Source organism: Agelaius tricolor, unplaced genomic scaffold, assembly GCF_023055355.1.
Source record: "Agelaius tricolor isolate 1412-34295 unplaced genomic scaffold, bAgeTri1.0.p SCAF_32, whole genome shotgun sequence".
NCBI classification, from domain to species: domain Eukaryota; kingdom Metazoa; phylum Chordata; class Aves; order Passeriformes; family Icteridae; genus Agelaius; species Agelaius tricolor.
In genome coordinates this window covers 7,065,728-7,082,334 of record NW_027269292.1, presented here as the reverse complement: position 1 = coordinate 7,082,334, position 16,607 = coordinate 7,065,728, and the positions used below count along the sequence as shown (strand labels likewise).

General features: G+C 38.2%; 1 protein-coding gene across 1 annotated transcript in view; it reads left to right on the top strand.

Annotated features, from left to right (window-relative positions):
* Nucleotides 1-16,607, top strand: part of CCDC57 (coiled-coil domain containing 57) — a 26,817-nt gene extending 10,210 nt beyond the window's left edge. The window contains exons 4-10 of the mRNA XM_071451493.1: nucleotides 423-609; nucleotides 1,546-1,646; nucleotides 4,952-5,180; nucleotides 5,826-5,962; nucleotides 9,656-9,778; nucleotides 10,158-10,377; nucleotides 16,199-16,607. Of these exons, the coding sequence (XP_071307594.1) occupies nucleotides 423-609; nucleotides 1,546-1,646; nucleotides 4,952-5,180; nucleotides 5,826-5,962; nucleotides 9,656-9,778; nucleotides 10,158-10,377; nucleotides 16,199-16,422 (1,221 nt within the window). The 3' untranslated portion in view covers nucleotides 16,423-16,607. The remainder of the gene's footprint in view (nucleotides 1-422; nucleotides 610-1,545; nucleotides 1,647-4,951; nucleotides 5,181-5,825; nucleotides 5,963-9,655; nucleotides 9,779-10,157; nucleotides 10,378-16,198) is intronic.

Here is a 16,607-nt window from a genome sequence, read left to right as displayed (position 1 = left end):
AAATATATGTCTTTTAAACCAGAACAATGTTATTGTCAACAGATGATCTCCAATTACACTTTCAAGAATTTGGCAAGTCAGAAAGGGGACTACTGTTGAGCCCATAAGTTCCTTAAGGGGAAGGTTTACCTGCACATGGAAGAGAGATAAACCACACCTGCAGAACAACAGTTTTAACACAGAGCTCTGGTGCCATGGTCCTCTCCATGTGTACCTCCTCCTATGATGTTCTCAGTACAGCACTTCTTTCCCAGGCAAATCCTCAATAAAAAACCACATTTATTCTCCTTCTATGGTACTTTTCTCCCACATATGTTCATGGGTTGAAAGTATTAGGATCTGTGTGTGTGGTGGTGGTGTGGAGAGAATATGTGTCACTTATTAATGAAGAGTTCTTTTTGTCTTGTACTTTTATTTTCCAGATATTTCAGTATGATGATGAAAGTTCTCTGTATAAATATATCCCTGCTTTGGAAATAAAAAAGCTGCAGGAACAGAATGCCAGCCTTCGGGCTGCTATTGCACAAATGAGGAAAGAAATGGAGAGTCTTGATGAGCAGATGTTGTCTTCTCTTCCTCAAACAGAAGGCAGACAGCTTGCAGAGCAAGGTGAAACTCTTGACAAAGAACTTTAAATTCAGTTAAGGAAGTTTAGGAGTCACAGTCATAACCTATGAAGGCTCCCCAATCCATGAGTGTGTAAAAATTGTTATTTGATTGCACCATACACAAGAACACAGTGGTCTGAGATTCTGTTTACAAAACAATTATTAGTGAAAAGAAACACACACACACACTATAAGTCACTACAAAATTACCACTAGAAAAGCAATCATGTCTGTATTTTGCAAGAGTAAAGCATTTATATGTATATTACAGAATTCCTGATAGCGAAGCCAGTAGGTAGAATCACAGAATGGCTTGGATTGGAAGGGATCTTTTAAGATCTCCTAGTCCAAACCCCCTTGCCATGGTGGTTTACAGTCCCTTTACAGTATATCTACTGAAGTGGTGTACAAAAGGAGGTTCAGGGGGAACTTAATACTATCTACAACTACCTGAAAGGGAGTTGTTGTGAGGTGGGGATCAGTCTCTGTTTCCTAGTAATAAGCAATAGGACAACAGAAATAATCTCAAGTTATGCCAGAGGAAATTTAGATTGGATATTTTTAATTAAATATTAATAATTATTAAATATTAAATACTTAAGTATTAAAATTTTCTTTTTGAAAAGGCTTATTCAAGCATTAGCACAATCTGCCCAGGGAAATGGTTGAGTTGCCATCCCTGGAGGTGTTTAAAAGGCATGTATGTGTGTGTGGACATTTGAAGACGTGGTTTAGTGGAGGACTTGGCAGTGTTGGGTCACTGGTTTCACTTGATGATTTTAAAGGTCTTTTCCGACCTAAATCTATGGTTTTATGATTCTGTAACTAGACAAACTAGACATTTATATGCATAAGACAGTGTTCTGAAGCAGCTCTTGCTATGAAAGCCTAAACTCTCTATAAATACATATGCATTCCTATTATACTCCTCTTTTAGGTTCATTAAACACAAACAAAATTTCAACTGGAACCACACTGAGCAACATCAAAGTCAGTTCAACTAAGTTGGATTGTTTAGTAAACCCAGACACAGAAGAGGTATGTTGAGGTTTAAACTACCTAAAAATATCTGTATGTATGTGCGTGTGTGTAATTAAATACCTAGTGTATTATTATTGCTTGAGTACGTATTATAAATGGAAGTAATAAGTGCTTATGTGATTGGTCAGATGAGAGCCAGCAAAGATTTTTTTAGCCAAACTTACTCTTATTCTTTCTAGTCAATAAATTTTGACTAGCCAACCCTTGGCACAAGTCACTTCTGATCTTGCAAGCTAGTCTTGATGGGTTTTTTTTCCTACTTGCAAATGCTTAAACTACTGTGTGTCACTGCTTCAGGTTTTCCATTGCAAATCCATATTTTAATGCTGAATTACTTATGCTTTATATGTACAGACATGTAGCAAATAGGGGATATGCAGGCCAAAACTTCAAGTGAATAAAATGCTGGAATTGTAGTTGATGCTGTCTTCACTGAAGTTGGACTGTTGTTTCTTGCCTATTTTTTTGGTCTGCTTTATTTTTAGTTTCTCAGTACATAACAAGCCTTCTTAGACATAGACTGAGCTGAAAGCAGTCCTGAAAATATCTTAAAAACAATGGGCAATACTTCATTTTACTTTCTTATGGGATTTTACAAGTGCTTATCATTAGCACTTTTCTAATCTTTCTCTGTGCTTCTTACATTTATTTATTAATTGCATACTAAGGATGTACTTAGGGCCATGAAGAATTACAGCCAAAAATATTTCTACCTCAGGGAGCTCAGAATCTGTTGAGCAATAATGGTAACTAAACATAGGGGTGCAGGTGAAGTCAGTAAGCAAGCCATATAGTGATAGTTTTCTTTTTTCCATTTAAAATAACAGAGTTTCTGTGATTATAATCTGGAAATTATAGGCTCCAGCACTAAAGAAGAAGAGGAAAATTTATTGTGGAAACTAGTAAAAATAGCATGTAAACTTTTGCTTGTACATATATTTTTCTATTTGTCTTTTGTATCAGCTCTGAGGAGAGTTCTTCTTCCCACTCTTCTTTAGTATCCATCTTTTCAGTGTTTTCTGTTTTGTACTGCAGAATTTTGCTCTGGACATAGATCTAAAGGTTAAAAGATTTCTGAGTTCCACTCCAAATTCTACAGCTTACAGTCTGAAAAAAAAAATGTTCTGTGCAATGCTGTGGAATATTTTTCTGAAAAGTTCAGGGAAAATAAGTTTAAGCAAATGGCATGCCTTGCCCCAGTCAGGTGATGTGCTTTTGTCTTTTGATCCGGTGAAGGTGATCCACAGTGTGACAGCCAGTGGTCCCATGACTGGTCATTGCCTTCGCCTTGCTTTATGTTAAGCTTTAGTATGTCAATTTGACCAGCGAAGGTAGACTGTAATAATTTCACACTCACACACACACAATCACACAGAATCACTGGGTTGGAAGAGCCCTTCAAGATCATCGAGTCCAACTGAGCCCCAACACCTCAACTAAACCCTGGCACCCAGTGCCACCTCCAGGCTTTTTTTTAAACACATCCAGGGATGGTGACTCTACCACCTCCCCAGCCAGGCCATTCCAGAACTTTATCACCCTTTCTGTAAAGAACTTTTTCCTAATATCTATCCTATATTTTCCTTGGTGCAGCTTAAGGCTGTGTGCTCTCTGCCAGTTGCTGCCTGGTGAAAGAGACCAACCCCACCTGACTACAACCTCCTTTCAGGGAGCTCTAGAGAGTGATAAGGTCACCTCTGAGTCTCCTTTTCTCCAGGCTGAGCACCCCCAGCTCCCTCAGTGGTTCCTCACAGGGTTTGTGTTCCCAGCTCCTCTCCAGCCTCATTGCCTCCTCTGGATGTGCTCGAGCATCCCAATGTCCTTCCCAAACTGAGGGGCCAGAACTGGACACAGCACTCGAGGTGAAGCCCCACCAGTGCTGAGTACAGGGGAAGGATGACCTCCCTGCTCCTGCTGGCCACGCCATTCCTGATCCAGGCCAGGATGCCATTGGCCTTCTTGGCCACCAGGGCACACTGCTGGCTCGTGTTCTGTTGGCTGTCAGCCAGTACCCCCAGGTCTCTTTCTGCCTGGGCACTGTCCAGCCACACCGTCCCCAGCCTAGAACGCTGCAGGGGGTTATTGTGGCCAAATGCAGGACTCAGCGCTTGGATTTATTAAACATGACTTTATTGGATTCTGCTCATCCTTCCAATCATTCCAGGTCTCTTGCAGAACCCTCTTACCTTCCAGTAGATCAACACATGCTCCCAGCTACTTGTGTTACTTGCTTTTATACAAACCGCTAGATATGTGTCAAAGTGCAGTTTATTTTTCCTTTCACTTTGGTGTCTTAGAATTTTTAGACTCTAGTCCTGCACTAATTTCTCTACCTTTCTCCCCCATACTCTTTGTAGGCCTGCATGCTTTCTCAGTAAGTTCTCAAGAGCCTTCCTTTTAATGGTAAAACTATCCAAAGAAATAAGAGCATGGGAGTTGCATGGCACAATAAGGCAACAATGGTTTGGTTTTTTTCTCAGTATGGATAGTAGCTTTCAATGTGTACTTCTTGAATCATAGTGTTTAGGGTGGTTTAGTTGAAAACTGATTTGGATTGCACAGTTAGCTAGTTTATATGTAAAAGAGTAAACATTCCAATGAGTAATTGTAAAACAATTTTAGTGCATGTGATACATTTAGATACTTATGGCAATGTGTGAAATATAAAATCATTATAGGGAGTTGACAGTTCAGTGAATGATGACTATTTAAATGGCTATCAAAAAGTCTCCTCTGAGGGGGCTGAAAGAAGACGGACAGACCTTGAAAAACAAGGATGCGATCTTTTGGGTATATACCTTACCACTACGTGTATGTGCAGGTGGACTCAGGTTGACAAAAACAAAACATTGTAGAATCTTTACTTTTCAGTAAATGTTTTAAGTTATATCTACCCCCTTTTGTCTTTATGTACAAATGATAAAACAGTGTACACAATGATTAAACAAAGAAGGATTTGTAGCAGATTGCTATTTGGTATGAAGAACTTTTTTCCACATTTTGTCTTAAAATTAAGTGCTTTTTAGTTAACAGTTATACAGTGTTTATCCTATGTGTATTATTTTACGCTTACAGTTGACAATATGTGTGGGAATGTCTCAGGCTGTTACAGTGTTTTGCTCCACAGTTTAATTTCCCCTATACGGCTAAAAAATCTGGAAAATGGGCCCGAAAAAATGAACTGTAGCCTTCAATTTTACACTTTTTCTTCAGCTGACCTCTCAGGCATATTTGTACAAATCTCTGAACCTGCAGACCGCATTTTCAAAATATTTATTATAAGCATTATCTGTTTTATTTAGGGGCCAGAACCCAAAGTTCTTGAAGAAAATATGGTCAATTTTGGACAACAGCCAGCTGATGTAGGTACTGGTAATGGTTGTCAATATAGTGTCAAACACACTCTACAAGGAATGCAAAATAAACTCAAGGAAGCAGCAAGAAAAATTTCAATTCTGAGCCAAGAAAAGCGGCAGCTGATTGAAATGGGAAACAGACTCAGGGCAGAACTTGGAATGGTGTTAAAGGAAGGTAAATTTATTCTAAAGAAAAGTGCTAGCTTATATATTTAGAATAAAATGGACAGGGAATCAGTTCATCCTCTGAGCTGGAGAAAGCTAGGCTTCATTATGAAAAAAAGGTGCTGGGCCTTACTGATCCTTGATCTACATAGCTCATGTGAGACTGTGGTACTAATCCTTGCAAGTAAGATTATCCTGTGATAGGAGATGCTAAGATAGAACAAAAGTCTGTGTAGTGACTTTTGCTGATAAACATCTTAGATGAAGAACTCTCTGGTGCCTCGATGTCAGTGTGGTAACTGGAACTTTAAGACTTTGTTTATGAGCAGAAAAGAGGTATTGTATCTCTTGGAATAAAAACTAATGCTTTAGGAAAGTGGAAGAGAAAGCAGAATAAGTTTACTGTAGAGTAAACTTGAATTAAAAGTATATATAAGGTAAAAAGATTTCACTGTGGATATCTAAGTTCCATGCAGAGTTTTTCTGGCAATGAAATAAAGGGAACAAAGCATGAGGCCCATTTCTGCATTTGCAATGAGAAGGCCTGTGTTCTGTGGTTCATTTATTATCTACTGTAAACACTTGCTGGAAATGCAATATGGTTGACAAAATATCAACAAAGAATGCCTTCCTCAGTATATTCTCTCTTTTATAGGAGTCTGGCATCCTGTTAGCTCTAAACACTGCACAGTTTGTGTTGCCTCTGGTAGTCTTCTTCCAAGAGAACTTGTCAAAAGAACACAGTGTCAGCTATCAGTTCTAAAGCATCTACAGCACAGACTCACAACACAGGTAATTATATGCTGTTTAAAATTTAGCGATAATAAGCCATTAAGCCACTTCTGATTCCATTAATATTAAACCATTAAACCTAAAATTATGCATTTAAATTACCCTGACTGTGTTTAGCTCAAATCTATCTTTGGAAGATTCTGTAGAATCATTGCATATCTGGAGCTGGAGGGAACCCATGAGGATCTTTGCACCCTGATGTCACACAGGACAACCTAGAAGTTAAGCCATTGAAGTTAGGGGCATTGTCCCAACTGTTTTTTGAACACAGAAAGGCTTGGGGCCATGACCACCCCCTGGGGAGATTGTTCCACTGCTTGACCACCCTCTCAGGGAAGAATTGTCTGAATTTTCCCTGATGCAGATTTAAGCCATTCCTCCACATCCTATCACCAGACACAAAAAAAAAAAAAAAAAATCAGCACTTCCTACTCTCCCATCATGGAAGGAAGTTATAGAGAGCAATGAGGTCATCTGCCAGCCACCTCTGTTTTAAGCTGAACAAGGCAAGTATCCCCAGCCACTCCTCATAAATCTAGCCATCTAACCTTTTCACCATCTTTGTTGCCCTCCTTTGGACTTTGTTTCTAATATTTTTATATTCTTCTCATATTGTGGAGCCCAAAAATGCACACAGTACTTGAGGTAAAGCCATATCAATGCTGAGCATAGTGGGACATTAGCTTCTTTTGGCCAGTTAGCTGTGCTGTGCTTAACACACTGAAGACACAGCTGGCACTCCTGGCCACCAGGATGCACTGTTGACTCATGTTGAGCTTGCCAACAATCAAACCCCCAGATCCCTTTCTTCAGGGCTGCCCTTCAGCCTCTTGTCCCTCAAATGTATACAGTCCATGCCTGTAGTCCCAGGTACAGAATCCAGCTTTTTTGCTCTCATTAAATTTCATGCAGTTGGTGATTACCAAGCATTACAGTCTATCGAGGTCTCTTTGTAAGGTCTCTCTACCCAGAAGGGAATCAATGAGTCCTTCTCATTTAGTATCATCAGCCAACTTAGTGCACACTCAACTCATTCATCCAGGTCATTGATCAAAGACTGGAGAGAATTGACCCTAAAATCGAGCCCTGGCAAACACCATTAGTGACTGGCCACAAGCCAGATGGTTCCCCATAAGTTTAAAGGGTTTGGGACTTCAAAAGTAATATTTTTAAACCTGATCTTCAACCAAGGTATTTCAGAAACAAATGTATTTATGCAATGTAAATGCAATCCTAAATTACAAATTTCGTAAGGCTTTTTACTTCTAACTGAGCAGGAAAGGCTGTTTGAAGGATTTGCACTATGTTCTAACATAAACTTTAAAATGATTAATCAGTCAGGGTATTTCCAAATACTCACAGTGGTGGGATTTCAAAGCACCCATGTCCAAATAACTGTAACAGCACCTTTTCCATCTATAAAAGCAAGATATATAGTTAACCTGTCTCATATATTTTGTAATTAAAATGCAACCTTTAATAGTTAAATTGCAGCTTTTATCAGAGAGACTAATGAAAAAAATCCTGGCCTCCCTAGTAGTTAGTGGCAGACCTCCCAGTAACTTCGATAGTCAGGATTTCACTATGTACTTGACTTAATTGATCAGCAGATTTGTTCCTGTGAGAATTGAGTCAGAGCAGTTGATTGTTGTTGTAGTTTTGAAGGCAGTAAACAGTGTTCTTTTAGAAAGGGTGAGGTTGTTGCTCTGAGGTATAAAACTCCAGTAGAATTATTAACCAAGTTTAGCTGGGGAAACACTTCCTCTGGGAACCACACTGGGCAAGTTGTTCCAGGGTTTGGTCACCCTCACAATAAAGAAGGCTGCCATTTGGTTGGGGTTTTCTTCCCCCTTATATTTAAGCAAGGTGTCCTGTACTTACCTTTTTGCTCATTATCCCTTGGTCTTCCACCGTATACCACTGAGATGTCTCCAACTCAGTCATCTTTATCTCCTTATAACATCCTCATCAGATGCTTATACATGTTGAAAAGATTAATCTGTCTCTTCTGGAGACCAGCAAGGCCAGCTGCCCCAACCTCTTCTTCTACATCCAATGTTCCAATTTACTGATCATCTTTTTGGCTGTTTGCTACTTTGTGGAATGCCTCAGCGTGCTTGTGGATTTATAATTTTTTCTGTATGCTTGTGATCATCTCATTAACCTAAAGTCACAAGTTTGGCATCCTTTGTTCACTTGAACTTTCAGTTCTCTGTTTCAGAAATAGTGACGTGTTTATTAAATGCTAACACTGGAAATAATTTTTACAAAGAAATTCAGGTTCAGCAAACCACTTGAGGAGACCTCTTGTGACCTGCTTGTTTCATCTGTGCACTGCTGGGATTAAGGTCTGAAAAAAAAATTGGCTAAATGGTTATACCAAACATACATAAAAGTGACTTCCAGATCTGGGCAAAATTACCAAAATTCAAAACCACTTTCTTTTCCTTTTCCACCTCTTTAATTATTCTTTCTTTCATAGCTCACCTTAGAACTTTGCTGACTCTCAAATTAAGACCAATGAATAGTCATATCCGTCCATCCCAATCTTCTCTTGCCTTATTTTTAATGAGCAAGATACTGTGTTTGTATTTTTCTACATAAATCGTGTCTCCCATGTTCTGTTAAAAATCATTAAAGATGATTCTTACTTTTGTAAGAATAAATAGATTTTTAAAATACAGTATGACTATGGCACTTGGAGAGGTAGAATTTGACTGTGAGTTTCCAGATGGTGAGCTAAACGCTGGGAGTAGTAGCTCAACCTCTTCAGCTGATGGGTTGCTTGGAGGTCATGGCTGAAATGGCTGTCATTGAGGATCTTTCCACCTCTGGAACCTTTGAGTTCATCATTCTATACTGGAAAGGATAGCCCTTCTTACATCCAAGCTCATACTCTCATTCCAGGCTGCTCTTTACTCTGAATATATCTGCTGAGGCTTCAGCTCCTACACAAAAGCTGAGCTCCAGGTTGACTTTCCAAAGAATACTATTATTCTAGTTTGGGTGTTTTGATTCTAGGTGATCCTCTTACTGGCCAGGCTACATTTGCTCCTGCATTCCAAGATCTTTATCCTTATAAAAAACCAAGAAAATTTATTACTGTCAAAGCTACAGGAATTTTACTGTCAATTACTTTATGTGATGGGCTCACGTTTTGTTTCTTTGGTCTTAATTACATAGCAGAAGACTTCGGTGTTTATTTGCATCTCCTTTGACAGGGCTGAAGCAGTTTTCTTTTCATCAAATCTCACTTTAGTTGCTACAAGTTGAAAGTTGGTGAAACTTTGAAAGGTAAATTAGTTCATTTTGGCTGCTGATGATTTACTTTTCCATAGCTGCTTTATTTCAGTTGGGGTTTTAGGTATTGTTTTGGAGTTTTTCTTCTGTAATTTTTCTTCTGTAATTTAATCACGGGAAAATATGAAAGTGAAGAAGGACCCTGATGATGTAAGCTTGAGCAACAAGCAAGGTGATAGTAAAAGCACCAGGAAATGTAGATATTGAACAGATTTGATACTAGGTTTATTATAAAGATAGTTTGACCCTGTTGATCTGAAGAGAACATAATTTCATTTAATATTATTTATAACTGATTATTTTAATTCTAGCAGTGTAACAGCAAACTGAGCTATAAGGATGTTAGTTTTAGGGAGCATGAGTTACTTGTGTTAATGTAATATTTCACATTAGGAGCTGCAGTGCACAAGGCAACAGCATCCTTCAAGGTTCTCTTCTCTTACTGCCTGCTCTAGCTTAAAGGAAGAAGAAGCTCCAAGCAGCTGTGGAGAAGAAACAGAATTACCATCCAGTGAGGTACAGTGCAGTTTTATGATCAATGTAATTCACCCTCATTTGGCTTTTTCAATTTGAATTGCTCAACAGTCATCTCCTCAAAGACTTAAAAACCTATGTCTTTATAAATGCATTGTCTTTTTTATGCATTGTTCCTGTACAAAATAGTATTTGTTAACACTAAATAAACTAGGGTTTCTCAATCACTGCCATGATGTTGTAATTAATCTTCTTGTACAACCTTTCAAAATTAAAAATAATAATTTTCTTTTGTCTTGCCTCTTGCCGAAACCCTCTTTCTTTCCAAGTCCAAGATGCCACTATGAAATGTAACCAATTTTCTGATCTCTTTGATGTGAAAAGTATGTATGTCTGTAAGATTGTGTTTGAATTTGAACAGGTTTGGATAGATTTCTCTATTGAAAATCATGGGCCAGATACATTCTCAGCAACAAAGGAAGATACAACCACAGAGATTGTTCAAACTCAGCTGCTCAGTCAGAGTCCTAGTCATGTCCAACAGGTTCAGCTTTCTTCATCTAGAATGCAAAATTTCTGTCAAATTTTAGATACGGGATCAAGCCATTCTCTACTCAGTCCTCAAAAGAACACCAGCCGGGGTAAGCCTGCTTTGTAAAGTAGTCACAATATTTGACTCTTCTAGAAATGTGGAATTACGGTGGATTCTGTTGTCGTTCACTAATTCTTTTACATACTGCTCCTGAATGAGTTACTTGAAGGGAATTTCACGGTTGCCAGCAGAAGTAAGAATTAAGAGGAATGTCTATATAGCTGTCTGGTTTAAATGCCTTCATTGCAAATACTTCTTCACTGTTTTAAAGTACTCCTGTAGAATGCAAATTTTGTTTTGACATAGTCTAAAACTTAGCTGGGGCAGATATAAATGCGTCTGTTTGAGAACTGTACACTCATATTCATATGCGATTAATCACATACAGACTGCAGGAACTGGATTAAGGGAAGTGATTTGTTCCCCTAAATTTGACACTTGTGAGGCCACTGTGTCCACCTTTGGACCCTCTTGTACAAAAGTGTGACAAACTGGAGTCCAGTGGAGAGTCACTAAATGGCTGGGGCATGGGAACACATTACACGAGAAGAGGTTTAGAGAACTGGGTTGTTCAGTGTAGAGGAGAGTAGGTGAGTGGTCTGATTGGTGCTTTTTGACTCTCCAGTGAGGGATTTTGGAGAAGACAGAACCAGACTTCTAGAGATGCACAGTGAAAAGTGGCAAATGGACACAAGCTGTGTCAAAATACATTCTGAGCAGGGAGTGATAAGCACTGTGACATTTCACCCACAGGTCCTATCCAGCCTATGTTACATCTATTTTTAAACCAGTGTATGAAGGCAATGAACCATCTTTAGTAGCTCACAAGAAAAAATAATACTTAAAAGGGCTTTCAAAATGAAGAGTGGATTATAAGTGTATTTATTCACAACAGCAGTGCATTGCAGGGACAAAGTAATGTGCATTGACAGACCTGTAGGACTGGAATGGACATAGTGCTGACATTCATGATTCTTGTGCTTTTTTTGTGAGGCTAGGACTGAAATAGGAAGAGCATTTCAGGCCAGGCCTATATTGACAGGATAAGCAAAAGGATAGGATGTCTTTGAAACATTACTGATAGTGCCATGCAGTTTCGTGCTGTTGGATGTGTGATGCAACAGCTCTGGCAGCCTTACAAGGACATCAGTTTCTTAATGTCTAGAAATTTCCAGCCACTGTTGCAAAACCTAATGTAGATTTTCGGGGATCCAGAAATAGCAAAAGGGACAGAGGATACTGCCAACGTGGAACAAGTGAAATGTGAATCAATAAGGGATCCAGATGTATATCCAGATCTGCATCCAGATGTATATGAGGCATACCACAGTGGAACTTCTTACTCAACATGCAGGCCCTGAAATACTGCATTGCAAGAATACAATTTTTAAACAATCTATTTTGCTGCTTAGCTTTCTCCTCCAGGAAAAGGTGTCCTTAATTCCACTGGACTGAATTCTGTATTTCAGAAAAAAAATTATGAAAGCAAAATCTTTCTCTTTTTTTTGGAACAACATCATCTTAGAAGCATTATATACAAAATTTTCAAATTCTGCTTCTGCTTCTGATTTTTAGCAGAGGCTTGTATTATTTTTCAGGCCTGAGCTACGGAAATTAATTCAATCTTTCCTGTTTAAAACCACTCACTTGAATTTAATATATTCATTAAATACATTGTTACAATGGATAGAACTGTCATTGAGACAGAGTGACTTGGAACTGGGCTTTCAGGTACTAGTGACGCATACAGACACTTGGAAGCTCAGTGGCAAAAAATGATTTGCAGCAAAGCATGCAAGTTAGTTTGCTTATTCAAACCTTTTTTTTTTCCCAAGTTCAATTCTGTCCAAATTGGTAACACCAGTAGATGTGTTTTGTGGGAATTTCTGGTGAAACGAATTGTAGCTTGAAAATGATTTTTCTGAACTTGTTAAACAGTTTAATTTTTTTCATGTTACATGTACCAAACAGCCTACTGGCACTCAAAATGGTTGGCATGTCAAGTAAGCCCTGCAATTTGCTGTATTTCCAACCTATTACACAATGCAATGACTAAATGTGTTTTGAAGAGTTAATGACTACATCTGAATTACTGAAGTGGACTGTTATATACTTTATTGATTTCACCATCAAATTCAGACCTTGTGTAAGCTTCCAAGCAAGTCAAAAGGCTATGAGATATTTTAATTTTCTCTCTCCTTACTCTACCTGCTAATTTTCAGTTTACTGTAAAAATTAGATGGATTTCATAGCTTGTATGTTAATTCTGCAGATAAGTAGAAGGAAGATGTTTAGAAGGATCATAGGTCCCTTCTTCAGGTATTTTTATTGTTCTGTATTATTGGAAGAAAAAGAACCTCCTAGTGATAGACAGATACAAGCCATGATGATATTAAAAGGCTACATAGGATGCATAGGCTGTACAAATAAGAAATACACCTCTGTATTTCTTTACTTTTTAAATGCTCTATCCCAGAGTTTGAGAGCAAGTGGAGATTTTGATTGGTGATCCACATCATAGGCACCTTGAATGCTGACAACAAGCCACCCTCAAAGGAAAGTAGAGCCTTTTTTGATTTTAGAGTAAATGTTAGGCAGGAGGAGGGGAAGATTTGTAAAATATTTAGAAAATGGAAATTTATTTTCTTCTGTTTATCTTGATAAGTTTACTATTCTATTTGCTATTGAAGATACTTACCAGTTTTTCAGAGGGGAAAAAAGCAAACATCACCTATTGAAGTTCAGCTGTAATACTGCATTTAGCATGAAGCCAGTACTGTGAAGGGTTCTGTGTGGTACTGTGTGAAATGCTCCTTATCAGCTCCAATCAGCTATCCTTGGGTTAGCAGAGGCTGGGGTCAGTGCAGGGGGAATAAGGGTCTAAGGCAAGCTGTGTCCCCACTAGTCATTTGACTTATACATATTTAGTATAGATGAAACTTTGTATTTTCACATCCCACAATACATTTTTGAGAAACCCCACCACCACAAGTATTCAGAACCCTGTCCTCAGTTTAATAATTTGGGTTTACATTATAGCCTAACAAAGAACAGGAGCGAGCTGCTTTGAGGTAAAGTAACTTTTTTTATTTACTACTTGAGTTTAGATAGGGGAGTTTCTTGTACTGTAATTCTCACTGTAACTTGTGAGCTCTGTCATCTGAAATTCCACACTTCATGGATCAAAAGTTATCTTAAGTGTTTCCACACTAGACAGAATTTCAACAGCTTTGACATCACTGACAGTTCTAAGAGCAATCCATGTGGGTAAAAAGCTGGCCAGAGAATGAATCTGGTAAAATATTAACAAACAGAAACAGTGCTCTGGCTCGGGTTTCATTCCAGCTCCAATCAGAGAAAAACTCATGATCTCTTTTCTGCATTACGTGAAACTTCATCTTTGAAGTGTTTCACAAATATTAACTAATGCCCAAGCTACATTTTCTTTGTTTCTATGTTCTTCTCCTGAATAGGAACTTGTTTGAGTTGGTGTTCCTTCAGAAGCACTGTTAGCCATAAGCAAAGATCTAGTGACAAATTTCTTAAATGAAACTTCCATATGACGAAATTTCAGTTTGCCTATACAACATGCCTGCATATATCTCTTTTATCCTGAGAGAAAAAAAATCTATGAATGTTCATTTCTGACTGAAGTTAGCACACATCAAATGGAAGATATGTTAAGCATTTCAATACACTAAACGTTTAGTTCCATTTTCAAAAGCAGTTTAGATGCTTGGCTATGATCTTGCTAGCTCTGGTCGCCACGGTCACTTCTGAAGTAAGTTGCAGGCTTGTAAATTAGGTGTGTTTTTTCATAGGTGCGCAAACCAAGCTACAGCATTTAAAGAGTATTTCTAATTCTGGGTACTGATTCTTTATCTTTTCCTAATTTTTGGAACTAACCTTACAAGTTTGCGGTGGTTGATTTTAAATTTCTGTGTTAGTACACATTTTTGACAGTCCAAAACTTAAAAATAGCCATGTAGAATGCTTGTATTCTGTGCTGTTGTTCCAAATACCTAACTAAGAAGCCTTTACTAGTTACAACTGTAGTTTCTCTACTAATGACAGAAGACAAGCATACAGAAGTCTTCACAGGAAGGGATGCATGTCATGCATTGGTGCTTGGTTACTTTGCCTTTAGAATTACACAATTAGGGCCTCCCACATTAATTTATGAAAGTCGTCCCCTTGGGTGAATACAAAAGGCCCTTGAAAACTGAGTATTTTAAAAAACAGACTGTCTGTAAGCAGTGTTAACTGTGTGCTATGGAGCACTGGATCTGCTCATTCCTGTTATTTAGACCACCCACAAGAAGTAGTATTATTCTACTGCTGTTCCTGTTCAAGACAGTAATGTTCGAAGCAATACCTTTCAGACGCTGCTGCCTGCACTTTTTAAAATGGTTGATGTTGTGAAATTCTGCTTTCTTATCTGCCAGATGTGGGAGAGGTATTCTAATGATTAAAGTCCGTTTCCCATGCAGGAAAATACACCCAACGATCTTCATGGGCTCAAGCATCCTCTTCCATACCTTCTACATCTGTAGGAAACCACTAGGTGGCAAGCTGAACCACAGGATGTCACATCCACAGCTCAGGAGTCCACTGAGCTTTGGTCACCAAGCTGATTCAGTGCAGAGATCACACACATGAGTGAACAGCTGGTTCAAGCTAAGCCAGTGTATAAAAATTAGTTTGAAAAGTGTCGTGTTTTGACATTAGCCACAGTGTCATGCTTTGCACAGAGCTATAAACCTTCAATCGATCAATCCATTCCGTAATTCAGGAACATGTTGTATTTCCTTTTATGTAGAATTTTGTTTAGACTTCCTACCATGTTCAATGGACTTTAAAAATTTACTTTCTCCTACTAGTAACTGATCTTTGTCCATTTGTGCACCTTTTATTGCTGTGATTGAGTAGTATCTGGGACTGCAGACTGATGCTTATAAAATTAAACCAGTACAGAATACTCTAGAGTGTGTCATCACAGGTTTATTATGACTACTTCTGCTGTCTGCTTTGTCTCTCCATAGAAAATCTGAAGTTAAAGTCTCAATGCCTTGAAAAAAAAGGGTTAAGTGCCTGGAGCCAAACACCTGTAAATATTACCTATAGTTTACAGTGAATAATGCGAATGAACAGTTCCACTTATCTTACCTAAAGAAACCCATGATAAGACTGAAGTTCAGTTAGTTGGAGATAATAGTTTTTGGAGAATTATGTGAGAACTGCAAGATGTGCTCTGACTGGTATTAGGACCAGTCCCACTGCTTCCTAAACAAAGATGTTTCTTTTTGAGTTAGTCCTTTTTGTAAAGACAGATATTTTAGATAACAAAACCAAATATTTACATACTAAATGCTTTCCTAAATGAAAGAAGATTGAAAAAAGACCCAAAAGATAATGGTAGCTTTGTCAAGCCAACAGAGTTACCTCTGAGTCTTTTATATTGTGCATATCCAAACACATTTTCTCAAAATGGAGAGAAAGGTAAACTTGTAAAATATGATGTTTTAAAACAGCTGAACAGATAGGTATTGCTTGACTTGAGCTGTTACACTGACCTTCCAGCTGTCTTCCTCTCTTAAGCAGTCTGATGCTAATGGAGAATGGACATGTACAGATGAAGGGGGGATTGAACAGAAGATACTGTGTTATACCATCAGTATGGCAAGCCTTAATGGACTGTTCTGGGCTCCTATGTACAGAAATGGTCCTGGTAATATAAGATTTTGACAATGTGACACTATGGCAGCAGTATATTTAGAGGAAAAGAGTAAACCAGCTCTCTTCAACTATTAAATCTCATAATTGAATACAAACATAACTACAAAGTATTTTTCTGTCTGTTTTTTGAGCAGGGGAGTTTGAAGTTGTACATTCAATCAAGCAATCTGAAGAATTTTGGCAAAATGTCAAAGCCAAGGATAAACTTGAAACATCAGCTGAAGATTTGACAGTCAGAGGAACAAGGCTGGAAGTTCAGCAGAAGTTAAAATCCAGGAGTTTGTTTTGTGCTCATCTATTAAAACCAAAAATCTCTTCCAGCATGACAAAAATCCGCAATTATAATATTAAAGACTGATTTCTATGTTGTCAGCATGTTGTAGGTTCACACTTGCTACGAACTTACTTTGACATCTCTATATCAGGTCTAATTATCAGCCTCGGTTTTGTATGTCAGGTTGAGATATTTGCAGCCAGAAGAGAGAACAAATACCCTGTTTCATACAGTGAAGCCTAAAATAAAGGGTTAATCTGTGTGCATTA